General features: G+C 36.6%; 1 protein-coding gene across 1 annotated transcript in view; it reads right to left on the bottom strand.

The window, feature by feature from the left end:
* Positions 1-92: 92 nt before the first annotated feature.
* BMP6 (bone morphogenetic protein 6) overlaps positions 93-20,456 on the bottom strand; it is an 86,960-nt gene continuing 66,596 nt past the window's right edge. The window contains exons 3-7 of the mRNA XM_025176419.2: positions 9,361-9,509; positions 8,103-8,300; positions 3,762-3,838; positions 1,562-1,672; positions 93-1,104 (exon numbers count right to left, since the gene is read on the bottom strand). Coding sequence (XP_025032187.1) covers positions 955-1,104; positions 1,562-1,672; positions 3,762-3,838; positions 8,103-8,300; positions 9,361-9,509 — 685 coding nt within the window. The 3' untranslated portion in view covers positions 93-954. The remainder of the gene's footprint in view (positions 1,105-1,561; positions 1,673-3,761; positions 3,839-8,102; positions 8,301-9,360; positions 9,510-20,456) is intronic.

Here is a 20,456-nt window from a genome sequence, read left to right as displayed (position 1 = left end):
ACTGCTCTGACTGCAGCTTTGCCTCATTTCCACCTTGTCATCTTACATTATTCCGAAGAGCAATCAGGTAAGTGTCTCTTCTTTAGTAAATATGGTGTGGTCCGTTTTTCCCCCCAATTTTAGGAAACCAAAGATTAAAAAAACATGTAGCTTAGAACTCCTCAGTTCCTGCATATGTCCACTGGAGTTACATGTCTTTTGTCTAAGGAATAGACTGTGGGTGCATGTGCATACTTGGTCATGATGCCGCCGAGACATTAGGAAATTTGATTGGAATTAGCAACAGGAAGTAACTGTAGAAAATGCCTTTGAAATTAACACAGAAGCATCTTCCTACCTGCCTGATAATTTTGCCTCCAAAATACTCCCCTCCCCTCAAAAATGGTAGCTGACCCAAGGTTGTCCTTATCTGATCATTAAGGCATATGACCACCAGTTCTTCATTTGAAGGGACAATGTATAAAAGCTGTCTTTAGTTTCTAAAGGAAGCAATTTAAGTGAAACATTTCATCCAAATAGAAGACATTTTCTTGCAGTAGTTTCCAGGATCTCACATATTCAGTTTCTATGCCTTAAAAGTAAGCAAGGACAGCTTGGTTAACCTCTGTGTGGCTGGAATTTCAACTTAAATTGTGCATTTTACTCCTTAGCAGAGATCCCTGTTTTCTTCTTGTGATATTAATGAAGATTTGAGAGATGCTTGCTTAGTAAGACTGAAATGTAGTTCAAACAGCAGGCAGACTTTCCTCAGATCACTCATTGTATTAACAGGATCCACATTTTATAACTTGCTCTGGCTTACTTAAAACTGTAAGATCAAAAAGCCATTAATGTGCAAATACTTAACAAGTAGTAACAGAAGTCTTTGCTTTTCATTACTTCTTCTTAAGGCACAAATGCTGTTCCAGAAGCATTAGATTTTCTTTCTGAGGCATCTTGTAAAGAAACTTTCTGTCAGTGACACCCACAAGCTCTTACCACCATATTCCTGTATTTTTTCAAAATGACATTGGAATTGTCATCAAAGTAAAGAACAGAAATTGCATTAAGTTTTGTAGGAGCACAACATGGTTTAGGGACGTTCTCTGGATTCATTAGGTGAACCTGTTTAAAGAAATTAATAGTATTGCCTGTAATTTCAACTCAGTCCTTTTCAAACTGCAGTTTTATCTGAGCCTTCTTCTGAGACTGGGGCATGTGCTCTCAGACTGTTATTCAATTTTGCAAGTGGGGGAGCCTATACCATTATTCTTAGCTCCTTCAAGTTAGGTACAGTTGTACATTTTCATACAAAGTTAATGAAATCAGAACTTGCCCATCTAAGACTCAGGCCTCCCTCTGCTTTCTATCATCCCACAAGCCTTTCCACCTGTTAACACTGATGGATTATTTTATTAATGCCAAAATTATCTTCCTATCTATCATGCAAGTTTAAGTCTTAGCCACCAGACATACTGGAGAAATCAATTGTGCAATAACTTCAGTGGCAAGAGGCAAGCTTAAATCCTTCATGATAATTATAATTATGAGCCATGCAATATATATATACACATATACTCACCAAAGTTTGCACAATGGCATGATTGGTGGCATTCATATGAGCATTGAGAGGAAAAGAGCATTCTCCATCACAGTAGTTTGCAGCATAACCCTTTGGTGCAATTATCCAGTCCTTAACAATAAGCATATTACATGTGTTAGAACCTGGGTTAATCAATACACACATGGTGTCAAATTACAATATATATTAAGGGTAGAGGGATCCAGTTAATACCTTATATCTGAGAAATCATCTTGTCATTTTGTTGTCTTTATGTAATATAAAAGGCAAATGCAGGAGTTACTAACCATTCTTTATAAAATCCTACACATTCATAGAGCAACACTTTTTTCAGGAAAATCTTGGTTGTTGCTTGTAACACTGGCTTTCATGCATTATTAAAGTAATGCTGAAACTTCCCTGCCAGTCCTATGAATAGTATTCTCATATACAGGTAGTCCTCATTTAGCAACTACAATTGGGTCCAGCAACTTGGTCATTAAGCAAAGCGGTTGCTAAGTGAAACCATGACTGTGCTTATGATCTTACTTTGGCTTTCCTTTGCTTTACAGACCTGGTCACAGAATTTTTCATCACTGTAGCAACTACTAACAGTCACTAAACGAGGCAGTTGCTAAATGAGGTCTACCTGTAATATAAATCTCATGTGCGGAAACTGCCACCCCCATATACAGAAAATCTAGCGTGCCCAGCATCACACACAAAGGATAATGCTCTAAGCATTACCTAACATTCATTTTTATGGTACGTGTAACATATCCATAGTAACATCATTACTGTGGTGGTTTGTGCTTGCTTAAATAATAATGCAATGTGTGTTACTGTTTAATCTATTTCTCAAAAGGTGCTTCAAGGCATTCATTTTGAACTGAAGTGCACTACATTTATAGCAAATGCTTCTGTTTAAATCCACAAAATATTACCTAAGCATTTTAGGGCATATTGAACTGGAATTATTTAATATGTAACTATACAGTTAGTATGTAACAATTAGCCATTAACTGAATTCAGCACGTAAAAATGGAGCTGTCTTACTGAGAATTTATACAATTTAAAACTGGATTAGCCAACACACACCTGATGGAAAGCTACAGACTTACTAGACGTTATAAAAAGGGTGTCCCAAGAATCATGCACACAATATTGGCCTTAAACATGGTGAATGTCTATAGCAAGGCTACACAGTTTCTATCACCTCAGCTTTGTGGGTCATGTCAAAGGATCCATTTCTAAAGTGGGACAGGGTGTGTTTTGGAAGGGGGTTTCGGGATTTTTAAGGGATTAAAAGAGTGATTTAAGAATCTCCAGCTTAAGGCCCTCATTTCAAAATCTACCCAAACCCAGAATATGCAAAAAAAAAAAAACCCTCACATTTTTGGTTCTACCTACTATGAGGCTCTACAGACTACAAAAGGGTGCATTTGTTTCTATAATTGTACAATACATATACACAGAACCTCACACAAGTACAAGCTACTTCCTTATATGGAAGCCCCTACAGCTAGAAGCACAAAGCTTCCTTCCCTAGAACCATTTTTCTACACACAATTACATGTACCAGTAAGATAAGATTCAGCCAAGCTCACAGAACCCCAAGGACTCCACAGTTCAACCCTGAGCTACATATATTCTCTTCTAAAGGTAAGATTCAATTACAGAAATACAGAGAATTTAATCCAAAAGGATGGAGACCACTTTTAGCAAGGTCTATGCAAGGCTTAAGACACTCAGAGCCCAAATTCAGAGGGCTTTACAAGAGAATGGACAACTTATAACAGGAATTTTTAAAATTTAAAAACTGACAAACCAAAATGACCTTGTCCAAAATCCACCAGGAATGGGGTGGACTATAAATATTGTAAAATAAACCAAAAAAAGGTAAGTATTAGGTATATTCTAGAAAAACAGTTGAAAAAGCATTTTTATTTGTTTGTTTATATTTCAGATTTGTCACTGCCCATCTCACTGCAGAGCGAGTCTGGATGACTTTTATTGTAGTCTGTACACTAAAAGTTGCTCTTCAATCCAAGTTAAGATTATGACAAATATATTACTGAGCAGAATAATCAAGGAGCTCTTCTTTCTCCCTGCATCTACTTCTGTAGAACACATACACACAAAACTGCTAAAAAGAGAACTAGCATCAATATTCCAGATACTGTTTTAGGAGTATATTTATTGAGACAGAAACACTACATACCTGCCATCCCAAGTCTTGGAAGCTAACATAAAGTTCATGTTTTCTGCAAGCTGTTTTTAGGTCACTGCTGTTGTAATCTGTTAGGAAGTATTTAAAAAAAACAGTTGGAAACTAATTGTAGGTTGATGGAAGACACTTTATGGTTCTAAAGCAAGGGTGGGCAACTTGATAGGCAAAGGTGCGCTTAGCATATGGGAGACAAAAACTACAATGGCTACTACATGAGTGGGGTATTATCACACACACTTTTTTCCTGCAGGGAATTTTCTAAAATAAAAAGTAAACATTGTTTTTAACTGTGAACCCAGTTTTAAAACCCACAGTCACAGCATTGATAAGTTGCACTCCTCAAGATGTAATACATTGCTGATTTTCAGCATTCAAGGTGCAAAATTAAGCAGGAGAGTAGAGATGCTGCACGGACCATAGGCTACCCACACCTGCTTTAAAACAGGTTAAAATTTTGCAAGTTGTTGATTTGAAATTACCTGAAAGCATAACTTCAGCACCTGATAGGGCCTGTTTTGGATTTTGGAAATCTGGGATGTAGAACTTCACTTATCATGGCTTAAGTCACAAGAAAAACCATAACCTTTCTTACTTCAGTTGTGTTTCACTATTTGCGGGGGGTGGGGTGCCTGAGTCACTTTCTGACTCCTGGAGACTGCTTGGACTAGTCCCTGCAATTTTCTTGGCAAGGTTTTTCAGAAATGGTTTGCCATTGCCGCTTCCTAGGACTGAGGGAGAATGACTGGCCCCAAGATCACCCAGCTGGGTTTGTGCCTAAAGCAGGACTAGAACTCAGTCTCCCAGTTTCTAGCCTGATGCCTTAACCACTACACCAAACTGTCTCCCTTTCAATTATATACCAATGTCTTAATATTTGCCATCTGCAGGCTAATGGATATGAATGTCCTCCACTGTATCTCAAATATCAGTTGACTAAATGCTATCAGAGTTGTTCAGATTGCAATGGCCTTTGCAATCCTTTTCTGATATCTCACCAAACTGCATATTAGTGGGCTCATAGGAATCCACTTGGATTAAAAAGAATGCATCAGAGTCTTCTTTCAGTGTTCTCTTCTTCAACACAGTTAAGATTACCAGGAAGGAAACAAGATTAAAGTCAATATCCAGTGTTCTTATGGAACTCAGATTTCTGGGAGAAGGGAAGCTTTAAGTTTGCTTCCTTTGTGACAATGATGAGATTGCAATTCCCACTCAGTTTATCACTTTATCATCTAGTTCTGACTTAGATCATAAAGGGGTCTGAGAACCAAACTGGGAGAGGAAACTACTTTGGCCAAATCCTTCCGGATCCTAATATTGGTGGCACAGTGCTATCAAAAGGTTACACCAAAGAGGACAGTCTTAGGGTTCTTTCTCCAAAACAAAGACAAGGGCCCATCATTTTTAGTTCTGGTGCTAATGGTCAGGGGATTAATTATTTGAAGAAGTGCTAGACTAACAGCAGGTTTAGGTTATTTTCTGCAAGTTAGGGTTGTTTGTTCCTGTTTAATACATGCCTGTGAAAATGTGTGCAAGCAAAAGAATCTGGCATTCTTATTAGCAATGTTTTAGGAAGGCCAGAGAAAAGAGTTAGAGATCAGGTCATCAGAGGAATAGTGAAGTGTTATGAGTAGTCCTTTTCTCACCCTATCCTGCACTCCCCATCCGCAAGTCTTTAACTGCTTTGCTGTTCTCCCCTTCTAACTGGATGAAAGGGCTGATTTGCTTTTCATTACTGAGTTCTGGTAGGGTGACCTACTCAGATCAGTCCTCCCAAATAATCAACATAGCACCAGCACAAGTTAAAAGGGAGAGGCTATAATTATTTATCAGAAATCTGTCTCTCCAGAGTAGGCATTGTAGGAGGAAAACTCTGCTATTCTATGGTAGGACTTTTTCAAACTAACCAATTTTATTAAAAGGTATCAGCTTTTGTGAAATACATTCACTTCTAATGCTACTGGGCTCTGATTCCTCTCTCACCAGAAAATGGAGATGTCTAGGGGAGTTCTGCTTGGAGTTGGGTTGCAAATAATCATCTTGTTGGTATTCTGCTGCCCAAATATCTTTCTTCTTTTCTACCCCAGAAAACACCTCCACTAGCTCAAACAAATGGTTTATGGAGAAAGCAAGATAATTTAAGAAGGAAAGTTTATTACTTTATTGACTACAGCAAAGCCTTTGTCTGGATCAGGCCAGAATGTGGAATGTATTAAAGCTAATAAATTTGCCAGAACGCTTGATTATTGTTATGAGGAACCTTTAAAATGAACAAAAAGCTACTGTAAGACATGAATGTGGAGAAACAAAGTGGTTCTGAATACGGAAAGTAGTAGGACAAAGATATATTGTCTCCATACCTTTTTAATATATTTTAAGAATGGCAGAGGTGACAGCTGAAATCAAAACTGGAGGTTGAAACACTAATAATTTGAGACATATACATGATATTATTTCTTTAACTGAAAGTCAGGAAACTTAGAAGAGCTCATTATGAAAATAAAAATGAAAAATCTGGGTTAATGTGAAATATTAAGCTGACAAAGGTAATGCCATCATGCTTAGTGAATTCAGAGTTGACCAGGAAAAAGTAAACATGGTATTTAATTTTTGGGGGCTCAAGAATAGATAATGATGGACAATGCTGGAGGAAAAAAATAATAATAAGCTCATGAAGAAAAAGGATACTTCTATGACAACAAAGATCACAATAACTATAGCATTTTTTTCCCCGTAGTAACATATTAATATGAAAAACCAACGTTCATTAAGAGCAAGAGAAAGAAAGTAGACTCCTCCAAATTAAGGATTTGGAGACAATTAAGATTACTATGGACTACAAGAATGAAATTAATGAAGACAAGACTGACTGCTCCCTTGAGGTAATGATCAGGAAGCAGACACTCACATTCTTTGCAAAGATGATTCAAGCAGATGATAAATTAGAAAAAAATGAGTGTGCTTGGCAACACTGAGGAATGCAGAAGAAATGGAAGATAGCAAATAAGGTGGATCGTCAGAGACAGGTTGAGATGTCAGCATTTGTCCATAAAGTCACCAATGGCAGGCCTGACTTGAAGATACATAACAAACAGTAACTCTGGAAGAAAATAACCCAGTTTCTAGTGAATGTAAATTCACTCAGTCCTCTGTTGAATGTAAGATTTAGTCCTTACATCTCCAATTCTTTAAAAAACAAGAATTAGGTAGTTGTGTGGGTTTATCTCTATGAAAGCCAGTATGGTATAATGGTGAAGGTGCTGAGACTAGGAACAGGGAGATCCAGGTTCTGGCCTTCTCTTAGGCATGGAAGCCTGGGTGATTCTGGCTCAGTCACTCACTCTAGAGCCCTAGAATGGGACGCTGAAAACATCTATCTACCAAACCACACTGGATTAGTGTGTAGATTACAGTCCATAACTTTCAACGAAGAGGCTTTCGTCCTGCAATGGGTTGATCTGGGCTGATTATTATACACACACACATATACACACGCATGCATGTCTGAGTCTTGAATGACTACTAGGTGAACAAATTGTTCAATATACATAAGCTTGCTATGTTTCAATTGTATTATCTGAAGTCCATTAGTTTTTTAAACTATAGCAAAACACAACTTGCTGAAAATGTTCCAGCAAGCCATGTTGAATATTTTATTTGAACTAACACAAATTCCTTTCATTACTACAATTCCAATGTTCCTTTGTTGATTACATTAATTTTAAGATTATGATCTGAAATAGTAAACCAGGCTTTGAGTGAAAAAGAAACTCTCTTTTTAAGCCTAAAAACCGTATCACCTTTAAAAATTATTAATCAGATTTTGCCCAGAAATATTGTAATCTAAAAATGATGACTCTGTGTCTGCATTACAGCTTTGAGGTTACTATTCCTACTTTTGCTATTGTAACTTTTCTGTTTAACCAAAATAACATTATGATCACAAGACATCACCAATACAAGATGTCAGCCAAGTTAAAATTCTGTCATAACTGGGTTGGTACATACATTAAATGTTCATCTTTTACACCAAAAACAATCTGAGACTGGTAGGCTTCAAAACTGGCTGTGAATCAATGGCTCTAAGGACAGTATATGGAAGATAACTTGTACTTAACAAATAAATATTGCAAAAGTATATTAAACTTGATTTCATGTGCATAAAGTTGAAGGGCCAATTAAAATGTTTGGACTACTCTTTTATTTAACATAAATAACTACAGAAGAGAAAGGAAAGGAATTAGATATGAATTAAAAGCAATTCATAAATGTAAAGTGTTCAGAATGATGTGTAATGAATAAACATGGCTCAGCAGGTATGTAAGAGGTTACCTGTGATACTGGATGTCCTGGAAACATCTTGAGGTTGTGTGGAGCGGTTTCTGCTCTGGTCCCTGCGTCTGCTGGGAGCTGACCTAACAGTTCGAACATGAACTTCACTCACTTTGAAAAAAGCCACCATGAAAGGCTGTTTATCATAAGGGCCATCTCGACCTATTAATCCTGCTTCTCTAGGGTTTATACTGAGACCTATAAATTAACCAAGAAAGGTAGTATGTCATATAAAGAGCACAGTGTTTCTGAATAGCTCTTTTGAGCCAAGCAGCTGTTTTCATGCATGTAACATTTTGCTCCTTAATTTCCTCCTGCTTGTTCTTTCTGTTCAATAGCTAATATCATAGATTTAGGAATTATAACATGAGACATGTATGAATACTGCAGTTGAATCAAATTTATTTCTCATAATTCTTTTGTCTTGCATAACATTTCCCGCAATCATCATTATTCTTCAAAAAGTCTTTTTGAACAACAAATGGGAAGCAATTAAATCATCTAGTAACTGCATCATATGAGCCTTGATCGCTGGATTTGCACAAGGTGGTAATCTATAAATCAGAGTTTACAAACATGAATGGCTGGATTGGCATAGCACACTAAGTCAAAACCAACTAAGCCATATTGTGGCTTAGTGCAATATTTGAATCTGGTTAAACAGCTAAAAATGGTATGCTCCCCCATCAGCTGAAGCTGAAGGGTATTCTACCAACCTGTTTAACTACAAAAGATATGTGGCCTATTGCAAAAGTGAAATGTAACATGAGGACCTCCACCAGCATTACACAAGTTAAGTTCTATAGCTTCATCAGATGTACAGCCTGATAGACTGATGCAGTATTTTGCATTATGACATTACATCACCATTGTCAATCTACAGAGAAAAGTAAGCAGTATGATTTCTGATCCAGTCAAGAGAACACATTAAAGCTCCTGTCTTTCTCCTAGGCAATGGTTTAATTACCCTATATGTAGTAGTCATTCCTACAAAAAAGTACTTTCAGTGAGTTTTTCAACAACCGCCACCAATATCCACAAGCCAGGAATTCTCAGTATTTCATAGCTACAGACATGGGATAAAATAGACAAGGAGAAGCTTTCAATCTGTGCTGTTGGATTCAGAACCCAGCTATCATATCACAGCTGTGTGACTACATGAGCCAGATCACATCACAGCTGAATGCTATAAACATAGCTTCCAATTAATGACAAGGTCATTGGCCAGATGTTTAAAATATGTTGGTCTAATACCTACCGTCTCTAGTCACCACACTCATCTGGAGTCCCAAATTATGCTGAGGGTTTATCACCCACATGTTGCTAGTAGCAGTGATGTCAAATTCTAGCCAGCCTTCTTCTGAGGCCCATACTATTCTGGTGTCCAGCATAAACAAGTCTGAATCTCTGAAGGTGGAAAAGAAATGGGGGGAAAACAACAGCTTAGGAGTATGAAAAGAACTGCACTGAATATTGAAATCATTAAAGCAATGGTAAAAATAATTCCATTGTGTATCACTGTTATTTTATCAGGGCCTTTAATCCTACTTTTATAAAGGTGGAACCATTATTTAGAGGACTATCATATCTAGGCTGCAAAGATTCAGAAGGCCAATAGATGTAAGCTCAAATTGTTTTCTGCCATCTAGTGGTCACCCAGAATTTGCAACTAAGATATGGCAGCCCTAAATTATCCTTACTGTAATGGCTTTTCCCAATTGGGTCTCTACTTAGTGTGTAGGATTAGAATTCTTTTAATTCCACAGTATTGGTTATGTTATTATGGAACTATGGGAGCTGTAGTACAATACACCAGGTTAGAGAAGGTTGAGATATAATTAGATACATATTTTTACAAATTATGGGAATGGGAGTAGTGTTTGAAGCAACTGTACACAGCTGGAACAAGACATCTGCTTTCATGATTCAAAAAGAGATGTTTCATATGTTCTCCTGCATATTGCAAAGCATCTCCTTCAAAGGATTTGTACAACTCAACAAATTCGTATAACTCAGGATGCAGCTTCTTCACATTCTGGTATATATGCATGAAATATTTTATGGGAATTCTTCAAATGCCTAAAACTCATTTCTTATTCTGAAGAGACAGAGTCTAGAATTCTACTACCGCCTCATTTCATGTAATGTGGAGAGCTAGGTGTATACACATACACCAATAGGTTAATGAAATAAAAGAAATCAAATGGTAGAATGGAATTATCAGTCTTGTAAGTGGGTGACCACATTTTTGTAAGAAAAATGGGGGGAGGGGAAATGGACTAGAGACAAATGTTCTTCCTGCAAAGATTTTTTCTTTAAAATGAGGAAATTAAAAAGAGTATCTCCCATTTGCACACAGAGATAGCATATCACACCCTATTATCCAGAAGCAATCACTTCAAGCCCTGAGGAGCTCTAACTGTTGCCCTCCCAATCTGGTACCTGAAGTCATTGTTTCATTGCACCAGAGTACATGATGCTTCTGAGTGGCTCGTTGCCATTAGAAAATTACTGTGGGTAATTTCCGATTTAGTTTGCACCCAGTACCCACCTAGTCAATCCCTATATCCAGATCACAGCAAGCACGCACATCACTCAATACAGCTAGCAAACAATATAGCTTAATTTTATTTAGCAAGCATAAAAAACAGCTAACAAGCAGGAACTGGGATAAAAAGAAGGCAATAGCAGGGAAAGAGTGACATGAAGACCAGGCCGGGAATAAAAGGGCACAGAGTTTAATAATAGTCTATATTATCTATATCTCTGTATCAAAAGGTAGAGAAGTTTCCAGAGCTGCTGGAAACAATACTGTGGGTAATTAGTATGGACAGTCCCAAAGGGAATGGCCTTTGTCATTCCAGCCTTAACCCTTTTATGTACATAACAGCAGCAGAACAGAAATAGAAAGCAGGACATCTCCTCTAATCTGCACCATTAAAGAAACAATTCGGTCAACAGGAAAGATATATCTAACACTTGTTATACAGACTTTTTTCTAAGGGGGGTTCTTCAAGGTGGCAGCAGGCTGCATGATTCCATTCCTCATTCTGACCTCACTTAACCTTTCCTGATAACTTTATGCCAGTGTTTCTCAAACTCAGCAATTTTAAGATGTGTGGACTTCAACTCCCAGAATTCCCCAGCCAGCCAGCAGAACAGAAATAGAAAGCAGGACATCTCCTCTAATCTGCACCATTAAAGAAGCAATTCGGTCAACAGGAAAGATATATCTAACACTTGTTATACAGACTTTGTTCTAAGGGGAGTTCTCAGCCAAGGTTGAGAAACAGTACTTTACAGAACAGAAAAGACTGGCCCTCTTATAAACTAATGAAAATCTAGAGGGATTGTTAATGACTTAGTAGGATTTAAATTACTAACATTTAAATAAAGAGTGTATTTACCATACTAAAGTAAAAAAATTGAAAAAGTACTTTGTTCATTTTAATGCAGATTTAATCAATTTATCATTTCTGAACCAGTACACAAAATGAGCCATAGTATTCACTTTTCTACAAACTGGGCAATACACTCCCCTTGAGGGTTTTTTTTAAAAAATCAATTAACGTGTGTTTATTTTACATTAGAAAAAGGAACATATCAAATATACTGGCAAATACATTTTTATATTAAGGGCAATTGCAAAAAAAAAAATCACATAGTAAAAAAATGGTTACAAAAATGTATATGTGGAGAGAAAGAGAGAGAGAGAATCAGGATGACCATGCCTCCCAGTTTGACTGGGATTGCCCCAGGTTTACATTCCAATCTGGGTGTTCCACCTAGTTTATTAAAAGCATTCTGGAAAGTAGGGCCATATAGTCCCACAAAAGAGGACTGAAGTCATCAGCACAATGAGCAGGTTTAAATGACTAAATTTGATCTCTCCATTTGGTAGAAAGAACATGGCTCCAACCATCTATCAGAACTTGCCCCCTTTTGTCTGAACTTGCCTTTGTCCCAATTTAACTGCTTGCAAATATAGTAAGTATAAGGAGACATATACACATATGCAGTTGTAGCTTTTTTAAAAATTACAAAACAAAATGAGTCTAAAATTGCAAAGAAAAGAAAAGAAAAGAAAAGAAAAGAAAAGAAAAGAAAAGAAAAGAAAAGAAAAGAAAAGAAAAGAAAAGAAAAGAAAAGAAAAGAAAAGATGCAAAATTGACAAATCTGTTTTTCTGTAGACCTGGTGTTCTTTTGAGCTTCACACTAGCTTTCACTTCAGCATTTCAGCAGTATATAAGCAAAGCATGTTTCACGGATAAAGCCTCTAAATGTGAAAACAGAGCTCTGTGGGATCCTGGTATAACTCCTCAAATATCATATATGTATGAGAACAAGAAGAAATCTGATTTGCTGTCATTTTCTGTGACCGAAAGATGAGGATCAATTACTGACAGCAGTATTTGTTATTTATGTATTACTTGATTTATATACCCCACCCTTTATTTTTTACAACATAAGGCAGCATTCATAATGCTCCCTTCTCCTATTCTCCCTATGAGGTCGGCTGGATTATGAGTGACTGGCCTGAAGTTCCCAAGCTGGCTTCCAAGCCATAAGGAAAGACTAGAATTCATGACCACCCAGTTTTTAGTCCAGCACCTGAACAACTGGCTCTCACTATTTATTAGCAGTTGAGTCTGTAACAAGTCACAATGATGTTAAAATGAAATGCATCATGATGTCATTGTGCAAATGACACAAATTATATAATGATGTTATGATTTCTGGCACAGGTATGGATGTTGCATCATTTGCATGATGATGTCACAATACATGTCATCTTCTCCCTGTACCCCCAGCCTTCCCTGGGGACATCTACTTTTTTGTCAGATCTCAGCAAGTTTTGAAAATAGTTTGGACTGAAGTAAGCATAGCACCTTTCTTCATTAAAGCAGCATCAATTTTTCAAATTCCATGTCAACCTGAAAAAGATCTGGCTGCTTTTAAGGAGTTAGCTATACCTTTTGGGGGGGGGGGCTCACATTGAACCCTGAGAAAAGGCACTGTTTAATTAATAGTAGAGAGGTGCTGTGCTCACATAAGGTCCAAAACACTTTTCCCGAAAACATTTTCAATGAGTGCATAGCCAATTGTTTATGTTTTTACTGTGTTATTGTATTGATTGTGACTGTAAATTACTTTAACAAAATTTTTAAAAAATGCAATAAACATGTTACATTTATATTCCAACCTTTCTTCTGTGATAAGTAATGTGGTCCAGTCCGCCATATTTAATCTTCACCATATGAGGTAGATTAGGATGAAAGTCACCCACTAAATTTCCAAATTGATTGGGATCTGATTGGTTCTCTTCAGTCCTGCCATTTGAACTGCTGTACTACGCACACTTAGAAGATCCTCAAACGCAGTCTTTAGCTAGCTAGAGAAGTCAATAGGTTCTATAGATTTTTTTTTTTTGGCCATACAAGGTGGTTTTGTGAATGTGTGTGTGCATGTGTACGTGCATGTCTGTAAACACAATTTTTACTGCAGCAAACCTCTGCAAGAGTAAATAAGGTCAGCAAACAGATGATCTAGAAAGAACAGCGCCCAGTCTACCTAAGCAAGATAGATGTGCTGCTCACACAGAAATCATTTATTTCTGGAATTTCCATCCCACATTTCTAGACCACAAGGCTCTCAAGAAAGGAAAAATTAGCTCCAGCTTTGAAAGAAGAGTGTTCATTTGCTATTTTATAAATATCAACTCTACATGCTATTTTTAACCAATATATCCTGACTTCGTATTTACAGCATTCATGGGACAAGTACTCTGCAACTGATTACAATATTTCCAATGCAATCTGAAATTTCTTTTTCCAAAAATTCTATCTAAGGCTATAGGAAAGAATCCTGAAGCTTTTGATTTTTCTAGCACTAACTGTATTATAAAGTTTAATGTAATTAGTAAAACAGTTGGTTTTGCTGCTTTAATAAGTAAACAGTCAAATAAAAATAATTTTCCTCTTTCTCTTAAGCATACATCATATCAAGCAATAAAAAAACTTTAGGTATACACCAGAAAAAGTCTCTTTTCCTACAGTTACTGCCCAACTCTTCAGTTGTTTTTTTCCAACTAGTCAGATATATTTCTTTAAATTCAGGGAGGATAAACAGAGACCATTTTCTCTCAATCTGTTGAGTTTCAAACAGGGGCCTTCTTATTTTAATTACATTTTAAGAACTGCAGGTTTTGGCCTGTCTTCAAAGGTCACTGTTACCCAGGTGCTTAACAGGACCATTGCACATCAACAGCAATTTATGGAGCTATTAATTATCCTTACTCAATAAAACTTTCCTCATGCTCAACTTTTTTTGGATGTTTACTATTCTTCAATGACACATTGACATAACAGTCTAGACTCTGCATATTGGTAACCTCAAACTTTTTTTTTAAACTGAAGTTGTGACAGTTATGTATGTATGTATCTTTCCTAATGTGGTTACATTTGATGACTTGATTAATTCTGTAGCTGTTTTGCGCATACGTCACTGATATTTTCCCCCAATCCAATGCTATTTTATGAGTAACCTTTCATTTCAGGCAGGCATCTGATGATTAAGTGAAATGAAGCTATCCTCAAATAATAAATTTTCAGAAGTAGCATATTTACTTCCATCTTCCACTTCTGAGCCGTTTCTGAGTTAGGATCACAGGAAATGGCCTTCCAGAGCTGTACAGTGATTCAGATATGAAAGCAAAACAGTTCTTTGAAGCAGAGGAGCACAAACACGGCATCTGTCCATAACTCATGAAAGCAACTGTGTCTTTTTCTGGGATTGCATGGCTTCCTTCTGCAGCTGCTGTTTCCTGTGAATTAAATGAAATGCTCGTGCCCATGCGTACTCTGAAGAACCTTTCTGCCTTCAAATCCAACACCTTGCACAGACCTACTGCTGTATATCAAGTCAGACCACTGATCTTGTGCTGTCATCACAGACAATCCAGGGACTAAGACTGGAATCTTTTCCATGCAAAAACATGCATTACCAGTAAGCAACAGTAAGCTGGTATATGACCTAGTAATGCAAACATGCTATACTACTAGGGCTAAAGCAGAGAGACAAGGATTGATGAGGAACAGAAGGAAGAATAGGAAAAAATGCTTACAATACTTCATTTGGTTGGAGAAATCTATAATACCCAGAAAGAGTTGTATAATTTCCTTGGTAATATCAAGAAGAAAAGCTAATTTCTGGCTATTTCGTTGTTATGCCAGAAGCTTTTGTTCTAACCATCTTCTAGATGAAGCCCTGCATCATATGTACAATAAAACCTGCATATGGAACAGGTAGATGCTGTTGCTTGTTAGCACAGATCTGGAAGCACTGGGGACAGAATTCAAATCCCTCATTTTTTTTACCAAGTGATAGATACTGCCCAAGATTAATACCAGTAATAAAACTGGTGAATGATATAACTTTTTGAAATCCATATTCACATGCAATCCATGAAAATACAGTTTGCAAATGTCTTTTAAAGATATGTTTTTCATATTTAAGTATTTGAACAATATATTATAAATAAATAATTTATAACAATAAATTATATATAATAATAAACAATATTATAACAATAAAGCAAGTGAAATGAATGCATCTCTCTTTCAACTCCTTTGAGGAAACTATGCATTTTCTTAAGGGTAAATCCTACTTGCAAACTGCACAAGGATATCCTAGACTTAAAACTGAACCCCAGCAATATCTGTTCGCTACCCCTTAAAAAGTCTCTGCTTTATCCTTTTTTATCACTACCCTGAGAATAATTCTGTAAAACAAGACATATCATAAACTGCAAAGTGAGTTAACCACTACCTTGTTTTTTCAATTAGACATTCATAGAACTAGGAGTTCTATTATTTGAGAACATGGGAGAAAAGATGGGGGAGGAGAGAAGTCCCAAACCTGCTATCCTTTAGGCAGGCTATAAAGGAAGCTCTGGACCATGGGGTTTTGTGAACCCATTAGTGTGCTATGAACGTTTAATTTTTGTATTCTCTGGGTGGTTGTTGCTATTTGGTTTTTCTTTTTCTGTTATATTGGGGATGTTTTAATACTTTTGAAAGCCACCTTGAGTGGTTTGATGGTTAGGGAGACAATAAACAAACCAACAAATACAGTAAATCAGTGCTGAAAATACTGACATATGTTAAGTCTTGTTATTATACACTATACTGCAACACAGCAAAAGAATATTAGTAGCGGCAATAGACTGCCACGCTTTCATATTATTATTATTCCCTAAACTAATTCATACATAGGTTCCAGGCCACTTTTTATTAATCAGTTTTGGTGCAAAAGAGGCAACCATACAGTACAGTCTTTCTCTGACCACTGCCCTATAATCTGAATAAATTAGTTGATTAGTGCAGTATAGGAGGAAGGAGTACTGAGGTCTGAATTAACAGGGTATTTAGATACTATGAAAAATAAACGGTCCTGGAGTAACTTGGTTTGTATTACCCACCATTTTTTCTCTGCACTTCTTATCTATCACCTCAAAAAAAAAAAAAAAAACAACACCACCAGAGGAATCATACGTTATAAGAAACATTTTAAAATAACATCCATTTCCTTTTTTTTAATAGTTTCCTTCAAAATGAAGAGAAATTTCCAGGAAGGTCTAGATTTAGCAAGGTTCAAAGAGGATCAAACCTCCAGGATTCAAGCTTCATGTAAAAGAAAGTTAAAAACCAATATTCTGCCCATTGTTAGGAAATGATCTGAAGATGTCTGTTCTATATTTATTTCTAAAGTGCTTGGATGGATGGATGGATGGATGGATGGATGGATGGATGGATGGATGGATGGAGTCCTCGACTTACAACCATTCATTTACCAACCATTCAAAGTTACGATGGTGCTGAAAAAAGTGACCTACAACCAGTCCTTGCACTTAGGACCATCGCAGCATCCCTGTGGTCACGTGATCACAATTCGTGCACTTGACAACCATTGCACATTTATGACGGTTGCAGCATCCTGCAGTCACATGATCCTAGCCAGCTTCCAACAAGCAAAATCAGTGGGGAAAAACCACAGGGAAGGTCACAAATCACGGTCATGTAATGTCTCAGTTAACAACTGTGGCAAAAAAGGTTGTAAAATCATGTCTGGTCATGTGATGCCTCACTTAACAAATGCACTGCTTAACAATAAATTTTCTGGTCCCTATTGTGGTCATAAGTTGATGACTACCTGTAGATTGATAAGATAGATGATGGATACCTCAGGGCAGGCCAGAGTCAGAATGGAGCATGTTCAGATTCATCTACTTTATCCTGTATAAATGAAAAACTGTTTCCAAATTACTTTGCTCTGGCTCAGAATTCAGGTCTTGGTTGAATCAGATATTCATGCCTGAAGATGCAGGAAAAGGGATTGCTGAAAATTACCTATTTCTTTCCTCCACTGGAAGCTTTTGTGAGTTGCTGGTATCTTTCAGAGTCTGTTCATTCAGAATACAGTATGGCCAATGTAGATCCAATCCAATATTAATAATAGCAATAATGCAGAAATATTATTTGTGCTGAAAGTCCCTTACAGTTCTTCAGTACACTGTCTCTTAAATTCTTATAACAAACTAGGGTGGGATTTAGAATGGAGCCCATTCCACCCAGAAGATATTTCAATGGCAATATTTATTCATGATGTAATTTCTGTTCAGTGGGCACATGACAATGACTGCAGTGCTTGCTTACAATATGAGCGCGAGCAACAAAAACAATGTATAATATTTTGAATGAAGAAGAAACGTAAGATATCTGAACAGAAATGTGTTTGTTGCCTTCTATAGCACTGCTCCCATTTCCGTTTGTTTTCTTTTCCATGTTCCTTAATGGCACACAAGGCTCTGCATAAACAAGACTGTATACACAATAAGCTGAATGGCTACACAGTCATCTGACTCATTCTAAACTGAAACATTTTTCCTTGTGGAAGCAAGAGGCAACTCTCCTCTTTATACCTTCCCAAGATGCCTTCTATTTATTTTTCCTCATCCCATCCCTCTTCCTTCCTTTGTTTTTTCTACAGGTTACCCTTGGGAGAGACATAACCATGATTGCCATACTAAGTCAAGCTTGAAACTTCTGCCAAATTTTGGTTTGTCATTAGTGCTACCTTTACAACTTACAGCGTATTTGAACAATGATGATTCTGTGCCCTTCATTTGTAAGGGAAAGTGGACTTGACAAAAGAAGGCACTGTTATTGCTGTTACTGTACTGTTTAGCATCACCAGAGAAGAAATGGAGAAAATAGCTCCTCTACCCTCTCTCCGAAAGGAATAATAAGGTTTGGATACTCGTATGAGTTCTTACAGGGTGAAGCTTGAGCAATCTGCATTATTTTTACAGCGTTCTTGTTATAATAATTTCACAGTAGCCCCGCAGAAATGATAAAATCTGTCTTATGGCACATTTTTCCAAAAAGAGGGAGGAAAGAAAGGGCAGCATACCTAATCTCACTTCCCAAGGCATTGGTGCCATCCCAAGGAATTGGTCCCCTTTCATGAATTCATCCCACTTTCACTCCATCCACTTTATTTCTTCTCCCCATTTTCCAATCATATATTAATATATCCACAAGTACAATCCTAATCAAAAATTATTTTAACTTCAATACGATTGTGTAAATCAACCTTGGTTAACAAAAGTCAGTGCCCAGAGTACATATTTAAATCAAAGATTAACTAACATAGAGGAACAGATGAGTGAATAGTATGGTTTCAAGTGAGATGATACCACCAGAAAACAGGTAAAATTTTATCGTAACTTTACTGTTACTAGCTTGTTACTTTTACAAACAATTGGAGAAAAACTGTAATTCCCTCAGACTTGTTAAGATCAGCCTGATCTACTGTAGAATAATACAATTAATCTTTTCAGTTGTTTTATATAATGACAAAGTGCAGCCTGCAGTGATATGAGTAAAAATTAGCAAGCATAACAATCCCCCCCAAATTTATTTTTAAGAGATAAAGTAGAAAGGCCCATTGTGGCTATTAAGTATTTTTAAATCTCTTATCAAATAGAAAAAATATGCATAAGTCACATTAGGCTAATTATACTATTTCTCAATTAGTACCATTTTTACCTTTATGACAAACAGTAACAGTAAAAAAGTACCCTTAATATGCATTGTTAAATTAAATAATAATCTGGTGCAAATTTAAATGATGATATATTCAAAACTATAGTCATATAGTATAATGGTATGTGGGAGTGACCTTGGGAGACAGGAGGAAGAGCTGCAGACTAGGCAATGGTCAGATAAGAGGCAGCTGAGCCCACAGAAGGAATGGGGATGTGGCAAATGTCTCAAAAGGAACCCTCTCTAGTTTCTTGGACTGTAAAGGCGAGGGGAGAGAGATGTACTTTCAGACTTGCAAGATTCTGTTAATGTAACCTTATAATAAAGATTGAGCAAGTACTCTTGGATGTGCTTCTTGTCTGGACTACCTCTCAAAGCTGACATCAATCTTGCAAGTCTAAGGACATCAGAGGAAAGTTCATCATAAGGTAAGGACTTAATATAGCCATATTATTTCTAAAATGAGATTGTTCTACCTCTAATATAGCATCATCCATCAGTGTTGGTATCTCATTATGAGAGCTACAGTATCTCCCCATATGGGTAAAAGTCACCATTATTAACATGTTCCAAAATATTCTGGTAGAAATCTAACCTCAAGTAAATGATTATGTATAAATATCCAGTTTGAAGATGCTTGTGTGTAGCAAACTAGTATATCAGAAAAAAAACTATAGTCATATAGTATAATGGTATGTGGGAGTGACCTTGGGAGACAGGAGGAAGGCAAATGTGTGTTTTTTTTTGCTAGATGCAAAGGATTGAGTTCATCTAAAATTCTATCACTTCAGCCTACCTGTGCCACTTCATTTTTCAAAATCTGGCTTTAGGTTCAATTTAAGTTCATAAGTCCTAACTATTAAGACTATATTAGAATTGAGATAATAGAAGCTAGATTTCACTGAATCAATTTTCAATTAAGCTTAATCCACTAAATTAAAATACATACCTGCCCCTAGCACTGATAGCACAGCAACTACTCTTTGGCTTAACTTCAGCTTAGATCATCATAATTTAAAACCTTTTCACCAATGTCTTGAAAATTTAGCTACATTAATAACATTAAAGATTTAAAGACTATTTTAAGTAAAAAAAGTTTTTTTGCTTTTTGCTTATACAAAGCATTTGCTAGAATTTTCTTAGACATTTCTTAAAAGTAACACTGACTTACTTTTTGAAATGTCACTTCTCTACTGTCACGCTATAAGTGTTTGATTCCAACAGAAAAGGAAAACAATATATTTCAAAT

Source organism: Python bivittatus, unplaced genomic scaffold (assembly GCF_059951505.1).
Source record: "Python bivittatus isolate LINGU-HERP-01145 unplaced genomic scaffold, Pbiv_v1 ctg000840_np1212, whole genome shotgun sequence".
In the NCBI taxonomy this organism is placed as follows: Eukaryota; Metazoa; Chordata; class Lepidosauria; order Squamata; family Pythonidae; genus Python; species Python bivittatus.
Note: the sequence above shows the minus strand (reverse complement) of the source record. Positions and strands in the feature narration are given on the sequence as shown.